Raw genomic sequence first — 10,050 nt, forward strand, 5'->3', positions numbered from 1 at the left:
CAAATCTCAGATCTCTAGCTCACCGGAAACTCAAAAAATTTCAGAGACTATCAAATTCTAAAATTTAATAAAATCTCAATTTATAAGGCAAGATTTGCAAACATCTTTACACAAATGGAAAAAATCTTACTTTTGTAAGTACTACCGAACGAAAAAAATTTCAAGCTGTCCTGCCAAAAATAAAATGGGGGTGGATTTTCAACCCGAGCACCGCCCTAATCTCAGAAGAAAACCAGTATCAGTATCGGTCCCTACCAGATTGATCGCATTTTGCTGGAAGGAACCAGCGCTATTACATCGTTGTAAAAATGTTGCTTCTTCATAATTATCTAAAAAATCTCCCAGAATATCTAATTTTTTTGCTTCCCACCGAAAAATGGTCAATTTTAAAGGAAAATAACCGTGTGAATTTGAATACTGCACTTATATTACGTATTTCGAAAAGGAAAGAAAAAGTTGGAGGATTTTGAAAATACTGTAATGGAACTGGTTCCTTTTTGCTCAATGCGAACTATGTGATCTGCATTGATCGGAATATGATAATCATAATAATTGATTCGTGGGCTCTTGAATGGGACGAGTTGACAGGGAAAACTGTTAGTGAATCCTTGTCGAAGAAGACAAATGATGCTTCTCGCGCTTCGCACAGAACACAAGACGCCCAGCCGAATCCAGCATCCAACTGTCAACCTCGGCGCTTTTCCGCCCCAAGACCGATTTATCTCTCCGCGCCGCGCGCCGCGCCTCTTTAAAGTATGCTAATATGAAGCCCTCGCGTTTAGCCTTTTTAAAACCCTACACGCGGAGCACTCGCTCGTGTTTTGCGATACATGGATTATTTTTCCGTCTGAACCTACGTGGGAAGATCGATAATGAGAGTGCTGGCAAGGAGCGTGTTAATAATCGATCCTTGAGCATGGGTTTGAATGGGATAATATCGATAGTCGATGGTTGGCAGCGTGGGACAGGAGGGAGCTAAGCCGAATGGATGACGCCGCTAATTAATAATGGGTGCGGGGCGAATGGGGAATTGGCGAATAGCCGCCTGAGATTATTAATTGTGGGATATAAATCAGTCTATTATTTCCGAGTGCGGGGCGCGTGCGAATTTTAGCGGGGATAATCGCTTTGATTGCGTCATTATCGATATCGAGCCGCGCGCTGCCCCGATCGGCAATAACGCCCAGCGCACCCTGTTCCTCCCATATCCGCGCCCGCGAAGCCAGGCTCAGCCCAGCCATCAATGTTTCTGTACGAGTTCACCCGATTTTGGAGGATCCTCATACCAGCTCAAAAAACGAGGGGTGACCTCAAAAAAAACCGGAATTTTGCTGTAACTTAGCAACGATGGAAAGTATTCGGGTTCCACCGCTAGGAGGTGTAACCAGGAGCTTTTATGAGTCACTAGGCCAAATTTTAACATCCTAGCACATTTTCTTTCATTTTGGCGAGATTTTGCTGTGGGGGTGTTTGGCTACTTCGTCGTTTTTGAAGATGGGTCAGTGTTCAGTAACAACACTTAGCGCTCAAATTTTTCTCTCTTACTCGATAAAAATACGACTTCCTCTTTTAACCTTTTCAAGTGCTGCCTCTGAAGGAAAAAGCCTCATCGAACCTTCAGTATAAGTAGAGTTTTTTGGTTTAAAAATGTGAAACGGAACTAAGCGCCAAATTGAGTTCCTTTTGAGGATTTTAGAATCCCGGACAGCGCGTTCTGTCAAACGGAACTAAGCGCCGTTGAAAAGCATCGCGAGTATAGGACGGAACAGGCATCGCGTTCCGCAACACCCGCCAATCCAAGCCCCCCTCTCCCTTTCTCTCCCTATGGCGCTTAGTTCCGTTTGACAGAAATACGTCCAATTATTGATGGCATGAGCAGAACCAGGAGATTGGTGTAATGTGGGCCAGAAGGACACCTCATCAATGGTGATCCGAGGGGAGAGGGGCACGAAAAGAAACCCCCAATGAACGGAGTCTGAAGGACTCCTCTTTGGCTCCAAAAAAGGGGACTTGCTGAACTTCAAAGGGGGAAACCTATGGGCCTCTTGGGAAAAGTTTGGAAAATGAGGCTTTGTTGTCTACTTTGAGTTTTTGTCGCAGAATAATTGGTAAAACTACAATATCAAAGAAAGAAAATGTGCTTAGATAGGAAAATTGTTGAAATTTTTTGAAGGGGACCAAGGAGACTTGAAGTTATTCTCCTTGTTGCGTCCATGATGATCGGGATGTGAATATTGATATTATATTGTATGAATGATGTTGTTCTGTTTCAGATAATCTGGGAGCGGAACCAGTCGCTGGGGAAATGGAGCGGGATCCCGTACCTGTGGTTCGCGACGCACTGGCTGGCCATGTCCCACTCGTGCTACAACCCGGTGATCTACTGTTGGATGAACGCCAGGTTCCGGGCCGGCTTCTGCCAGGCCTTCTCGGTCGTGCCGGGCCTCAAGGAGTGCGCCGCCAAGCACCACATCAACGCCAACGGCTCGCACTCCCTCGTCATGACCGACCACTGCAACCTCCACCGGCACAACACCTACTCCACCTACATCTCCGTCCGCAACCACAAGAACACCCTCATGAACCACATCGTCTAGGAACCCACCGGCGTGATTGCCCGAGTTTCCTCCAACCCGCCGCCCCAACGGCGCCTCTCATCTCGCCCAGAGAACTTCACGCATGCCGCTCCCGACTAGCGCACCTCTGCCAAAGTTGGAGAGACCTCCGCTACGCCCCGAAGAGCGCGCCGCGCCGTCACCCTACCGCCGCGCCGCTCGCGCTGCCCTTCATCCCGCGGCCAAAACGTCACGCATGTTGCTTTCATACATAGCGCAACCTTTGCCAATGATTCAATGTCGTTGACGTCGCAATGTCTCCCCGAGAACTTTTCATAAGCTTCTCAGAGACAAAGTCACGAAGAGGCATGCTGTAGAAGAAAAAGCGGCGAGTACCTCTATGAAGTCGCACTGCTGAAGCGCACCTCTGTGAGAGCTAGCGCTTCGAATCTGGAGAATTAATTGTACTGACCTCGTTCAAGTATTTAAGGTTGTAAAGGCAGATTTCTGCAAGAATCGGCGAGATTTTCGCAAATGTCACAAGTATTCTGGATAAAGCGCCGATTCCTATAGTATTCAGGAAATAAGAGGACCTCATTTAATTGCATTTTTAATGTATATCTCTGCGATAACTGGACGTATTTCTGTCAAACGGAACTATGTGCATCATGACGTGAGCCCTGTTATGCATGTATTCTTACGGGTCTCTAGGCTCATATGTTAATGCACATAGTTCCATCCAAATACGTCCAACTTTCGTCACAACTTCACTCAGATTGCACTGACGCAGCGCATCTTCGTAGGAACCAGAGAAAACTTTACTGATGGCACTTCCGGCAGATTGCGTTATCTCCAGAGTCATAGTTTTCTCGTGTTTTAAAAATTCCGTTTCAGCGCATAATTACTGAAGTTGCGTTCGAGAAAAGTGTGCGGCGATGAGAATCCATGAAAACTTCACTGACATTGTGAGCGAAGAAGCAGATCACTGATGTCACTCGACAGAGCATTCCATCGAAAGTTATATTTCCTTATGTTCGAGAAAGGCATTTCAGCACAGACTTCACAAAAGTCACCTCTCCTGCAGTTAGTGTGCATAAGACAGAGTAAGTGAGTGAGTGAGGCCGTACTGACGATGACGTCTCATTGATAAAGCGAGAAGATGAGAGGAAACCAGAACTTCATTGACGTCGCACCTGTCAAGGCGAGTCTTTTCGTGCTTTGGCCTTTGACCGGATACGGATGAAGTTTTCATTATCCTGAGCTGGAAAGAGTCAAGTGTTGCTTGATTGTAACTCACCAGAGGGCGCCACAGCTACAATTGATGTGACGTTCGGAGATGGGGCCTGATACTCCCATAGCTGAGTTATCACGAATCTCTGAAAGATCCAGATCTGACCGAATTCTTTGTGACAACGCGACTATCAACGAGAGACGGAGATGAAGGTGAATTTCGGGGGAGAAGTTGGGGGTTCTGGACTCTCGTCAACCCTCTTCTTATCGGATACAATGTCGCCGGTTTCACTGTCTTCGAGATTCTTGACTGTTTGTTGCGTCACATACAAAATTTGAAGCCTGAATGTTGTAATGTCCAACTTTTAAACGTCCACGGTGTAAGTCCGCAACCTTGTATTTCGTCTAACGACGTCGCAGACTTCAACTGTCATAGTTTATTTTCTTATATGGACTCAAACTCAACGGCAAATATTAAAAATTGCCGTTCAATTGCAATTCTTCTCCTCGTTGCGAAAAAAATTCTGCGAAAACACGAGGAATGATGCCGATTTTTTCTCCTTCATAAAAATAAAACAGGAACGAGATACGTGGTTTCGGACTTTCACCGTCGATGTGCTTTCACCCTTAAGCTTTTATTGCTGACAAAGCGAAATATCGCGAGCATTTTGTTTCTATGGAGGACACTCCATGGACGGTGTTTATAAACTGAAAAAAAAACCCTTTTCCGAGCTGTATGGAAAATTTACTCACCTGCCTCCAATTTCCATGTACAAATGAGTGCTGTATCAAGTGTTTTCATGCAATTTTCTCTTTTTCGACAAACGTCAGCTGCATGCTTAAGACAACTAAATCGTACATTTTGCAAATAGACCATCTTTATTTAAAAGTATATAGAGAATCTAACTATCTGAACTATTTAAAACTAGAATTGTTTTATGATTTCTGAAATCATACAAAAGCAAGCATACACAAGATTGCACAAACGGCTGTCTTGCCTAACGTGAGTAGAGGCTATAATTAAAAGTTAAATTCTTTACAATTCAGTAATGGGCTTTCAGATGATAATTGAAATTTCATGAAAAGTCGAAGATTTTATCTGATAAAATTTTCCGTTTGACAAATGACAGGTTAATTTTCTCAAAACTTAATTTTTGACTTACCACTCTCTTCAATACACAGTCTAAACCGCGTTTATGGTTACGTTGGCTTAATTTTCTTTAATTCGCATCGATTAAGCAAAACAATTAGGTTGAACAACCACATTTTTTGTTATCATCGGTTATGATTTGCAGATGGTTTTCTTGAACCAAAAGATTTTGTTAATTTAACCAAAAGATTTAGTAAATATAACCGAAAGAGAGACTAACCCAAAGTTTGTTTTATTTTGTGCTCTACTTCCCATATTTACAGAGAACTTCGGTTACTTTTCTAATTTGTCTTACGGCAAACATATTCTTTCAAGGGAAATTGAGAAAAAGGAAAAACGAACAACGCTGGAAGAGTTTTACGATTTTCGAAGCTATGTCTCTCATTTTTCAGGCACAGTTTAGCCGTGATACCGAGGCAACGGCGTTCAATCTATTTTGTTTGCGCGCGATACACTGTAAACATGGAATGTAATTTTCGCAAACTCCAGTGACTGATTCATTCGAGCTTGGCGTGAAATAATTCATGGAGGTGCTGGTGCTCTGCTGTGTCACACTATGACTCGCTCATCTGAAAGCACGCGCAACTTGTCCCGGACGTAAACCAAATCGAAAATTTTACGGGGAATTTTTTGTTAGTGCTGTTGCTTCTCTCTCGAAAAATAACCCAGATCGGCTTCAGGACGTTTTTTCGAAGAAATTGCACCCGAAGAAAATTCGCCTAATCCTTTTTAACGACTACCTCACGATCCTTTTCGCCGGAAGTCATCACAAGCATTTTTCTTGAAAGAGAAATCGTCTAAAACATTTTTTCATCTAACTCACTTCAAAAATATTTTTCAAACAATACTTTTGAAAAATAGGTATCGTTAAAAATTACTTTCACAGGAAAGACCTTACATACAGCTCACGGTCAGAAATGTTACCCAATTATCCGTAGATAATCCAGAGTCCCCTTATTTTGTACGTTTTGGATGATAAGTTAATAGGAGAATTTTTTTTAGGATTTTACACGTTGGATCAAGTGTCTTCGGTGAAAATGTATCTTTGCAGTCTTCAGGTAAAAAGGCATTAGACGAATTTTCTTCTAAAAAGAGCTAAGGTGGTTAATTTTTTAGGTGAAATTGTCTAGATACAACGTCATAGGACCTAAAAAACCGTTCAAGTAAAACGCGCAGCATTTTGGCCGAATTTGTTACCCCTTCCGCCCTCCCTTACAAGACCCCCGTAAAATAACCTTGTACTTTCCTGTGAATTCAAAATGGAAACTTTAATCCCTATTCTGTGCATATGATTTTAAATTAAACGAAAGTCATCGCATTTCCTCATCTTCATCAAAACTTCTGTCTAGAGTGTCTTTTTGTGTCTTGTGTCTTGAGCCGAAAAGTAAATTTTATGCATGCAAATAAAATCCATCGGAAAAATAATGCTACTTATGTGTGTCATAGACTTTTGTAATGAATCCTTTCTCTTGGAAACTACGATGCTGTGTTGATTTGTAAAATGTTAGGTTATGACTGAGGGAACTGTTTGAAATATTCAGATGGGTTCACAGATATTGTGTTTCCAAGCTTGAAATAAACTTGACCCAAGCCACGAATTTTTCATTCTCATTTTCTTCACCTTGTGATACTGTACATCTTGTTGCTATAGTGTATAGAATATTAATTAGGATTTTTTATATTCGACATCATTTTCATGTGCATGTCCCCGTTCCCGATCAAGCTATGAACAAATGTGTTTTTATAAAATTTGCTCATTTTTAATGTGTAATAAATGACTGAATGATAATTTTTTCCCGTTTTATCTCTATTTCTCAACTTCTACACGTTGGTACTTACTCCGTAACGTCTTTATTAAATGTCGACTTGGACTTATTCATGCCAGACAGAACTTCGTAAGAATGAATTTAATAGAAAATTACTATGATGCATACGAAAATCCTGAGCACATAGCTTGTTCCTTTTGGCATAAATATGGCCACTTCAAGTTGATTGGATTCCAAAATATCCTTTAACGAACTGCAATTAAGGTGATTCCATGGACGCCATATTTTATGTCATAACAACATGCGTTATATCGCATTGATTGGTTCCAATTTTTCAGCTATACTCGTCATTTTTCTCGAATTTTGAGATCGCAATTCTGTTGAACCTCTGTTGTCAGGAGACTAAAAAATTTACGTACAAATGAGAAAAAAATTCAACGCAATGAAGGTGTGGTTTTGTAGAGGAAAAATTTCGCGTCGGTTCTGATATCGGAAATGCACCGGAATGCGATATTTTACCTCTAAAAAAAAACCACATTTTTATTACGTTGAATTTGTTTGTCAAAATTGGTAAGTGAATTCTTTAGTATCCTGACAACAGAATTGTGATCTCAAAATTCGAGAAAGACGACGAGTGGTTGAAAAAATGGAACCATTCGATGCAATATATCGCATGTTGCTCTGACACAAAATATAGTGTCCATCGAATCACCTTCTTAAGGTTACGCAAAACGTTCGTTACGCCATAACTTTTTTCAGTTTTTGAGCTAACATGTTCCGGTTTGGACTGTTGTTCCAATCATCGAGAAGGAAACCTTATGGGGGACACAACTCTTTGACACCCCAGGAAAGACTATGGAAGGGGGGACCTTCCCAAAATATCGACATTTTCAAATGGGAAAAATCTACTCGTGACTCACGTATCTAGCATTGATTTTGGCAATTCCGGTAGAGTTTGCCAGCCACTTATAATGAATAGCTCACAATGCATATATTAACAGTGAGCTTGTTGTATTAAGCCATTTTTACAATTTTAAATGTATACATTGAGCGCAACTGTTTATTCTGACTAAAAATGTCATTGGTCGTGAATGCACATTTGATCAACGAAACTGAATGATTTAGGTGCTAACCAGCCCCAGTGCGTATTTTGATCCGAGAATTCGCTTCTTGGCAAGCTGTATTTTCGGTGTATTTATTTGTATTTGTATTTTTTTATTAAAACAGTCCATTAAAATAAACCACACGAGAATCTGAATTCAATGAATTATATTGTAACAAATAATTATAAAAATAATATAAAAAATCATTAATTTTATTTAAAAATCTAAAATATGGATCAATTACGAATTCCCCGAAATATTTAACGAGTTATATTCAAAATTAGAGCATTTTCAAGGAGGATATCTGTTTTTTCACAGAGAGTAACTTAAAACCAATATGGCCAAAAATATTGATATTTTGCACCGCTCAGTGTATAGGTAATCCAATGCAAGATCGAATTTTTCTTTCATAACATTTTATTACATGAGTATGATGGTGCCAGTATCTCATTAAACAAATTACTGAGATTTTTCACGGCAGGGACACGGTAAGTATCCATCAAAATCATTATCATTCAGGTCACTTTCACACACGTAGTCATATTTTTAAGGTACCGAGATAGACCGTTATTTCATGCGAGTTTTAAATCCAACTCTTAAGATATTGATTTTGAATCGATTTAAAATTATTTCTAAAAACATATGATCTGTGCTGTACTCATACAAATAATTATTTATATAAAAGACATTCTAAAAACTGAATTAGAAATCACTAATCGGGATGCATTCAACAATTAACAAATTGCCCCAATGAAGTTGAGATGTCAATCTCAACAATGAAGTAAGTCATTTGACTTTTGTCCGAGTAGTTCGGACATAATGATTCAAAGTCAAACGTGTAATCAGGAAATATCTCTAGCCGAAATAATGGATTCACAACAATTTGCGATGGTTAAAAAAGTAGCTTGTGGCGATTAGGCGTCGCACAGCGCCAAAGAGCGCTATAAAAGCGATATATATATATATATATAATATATATATATATATATATATATATATATATATAACTATATATATATAAGTAGGACTCAAATCGAGTTGGTCGATCCTCATCCCTAAATCTCTCGAGAATTTTCCTTTGTTCAATATCGATTGTCTTCTTCTTGGTAGCAAAGATCAAACAAAAGTCAAGAATTTCAAGTAATGTTCCACTTTTGCCTTACTGACAAACATCACGAATTTCCTTCGTATACTTTTTTTTCACGAGGATATATACCTCGAGAATCTCGTGGCACATCGAAGCAGGACATCCGCTATCTGGTGCCAATTCCTTCGGCAAGTATTCTTTGGTCGCACTCAGGTCTGGAATCTGGAAAAATTATAATAAATAGGGAGGGATAACCGCAATTAGTCTTTCAAGTATCAAGTCTAAACACGCTAAAACAATTTCTCAATTTATTTGAATGTTTTGCCTTGCAAAATACCGGAAATTGAGTCTGAAAATTTAAATTTTATTCGAAAATTGAAACCCAGTGAATGGGCCCCCAAAGGAAAAAAAAATTAGTTAAAGATTCAAGGGAAAAATATTTTTCGAAAAAATCAATTTTATAAACAAAAAATGGGAGAAAAGAGCCTAATAGGCAGTCGAAACCGACCAGTCTCCAGAGGATAGATGTTTGAAAGGTATTTTTCCGCAAAAGGATCAATCTGAAGCAAATTTTAAGTGCAGTTTTTTCTCATTACCTATTCAAAGCAGGACATTTTTTTTCCAATCATCTAAAAGGTGGAGTTTTGGTGACGGTAAAAAAGCACATGTACATGTATATCTCAATTTGGGACATTTTCGGCTCTTTCGTCTCATTTAATGTGGTCAAATAAAATCAATGACCTTTTTTTTTACATTTGTCCTTCTTTAAGAAGAAAATACAAGAGCGACCATTTTGAAACGTCACAATTATTAAGGTAGGTACTCTCCTAACTTTCGCCAACAATTTTCCTCGTGATCATGCTAATTTGGCATATTTATTCCTCAAAGCCCGACGGCAATGCAAGCGCTAATAATAAAAATGAGTGTCATAGCGCAGGTACAAAAGTAGTCCCGGAGATTCAGCATCAAAAACTTTAAGCACCTGAATTAGCAGCGTAGAAAAGTTACTGAGCGTTGTCAGACTCACTCAAAAGTTTGTCCGGGTAAAAATCTTGAATTCATAGAATTTCCCATCATAGTATTGGCGATGCCTCGCTGAAATTAGTCGATGATTACTAACTAAATAGGTGCGGTTCATTGATCTCATTAGCGTTCACTC

General features: G+C 39.6%; 1 protein-coding gene across 1 annotated transcript in view; it reads left to right on the plus strand.

Moving 5' to 3' along the window:
- LOC109039904 (RYamide receptor) overlaps nucleotides 1-6,727 on the plus strand; it is a 70,765-nt gene extending 64,038 nt beyond the window's left edge. The window contains exon 4 of the mRNA XM_019055625.2: nucleotides 2,274-6,727. Coding sequence (XP_018911170.1) covers nucleotides 2,274-2,597 — 324 coding nt within the window. The 3' untranslated portion in view covers nucleotides 2,598-6,727. The remainder of the gene's footprint in view (nucleotides 1-2,273) is intronic.
- Nucleotides 6,728-10,050: the final 3,323 nt, after the last annotated feature.

The sequence above is a fragment of the Bemisia tabaci genome, chromosome 3 (assembly GCF_918797505.1).
Source record: "Bemisia tabaci chromosome 3, PGI_BMITA_v3".
Classification (NCBI taxonomy): Eukaryota; Metazoa; Arthropoda; class Insecta; order Hemiptera; family Aleyrodidae; genus Bemisia; species Bemisia tabaci.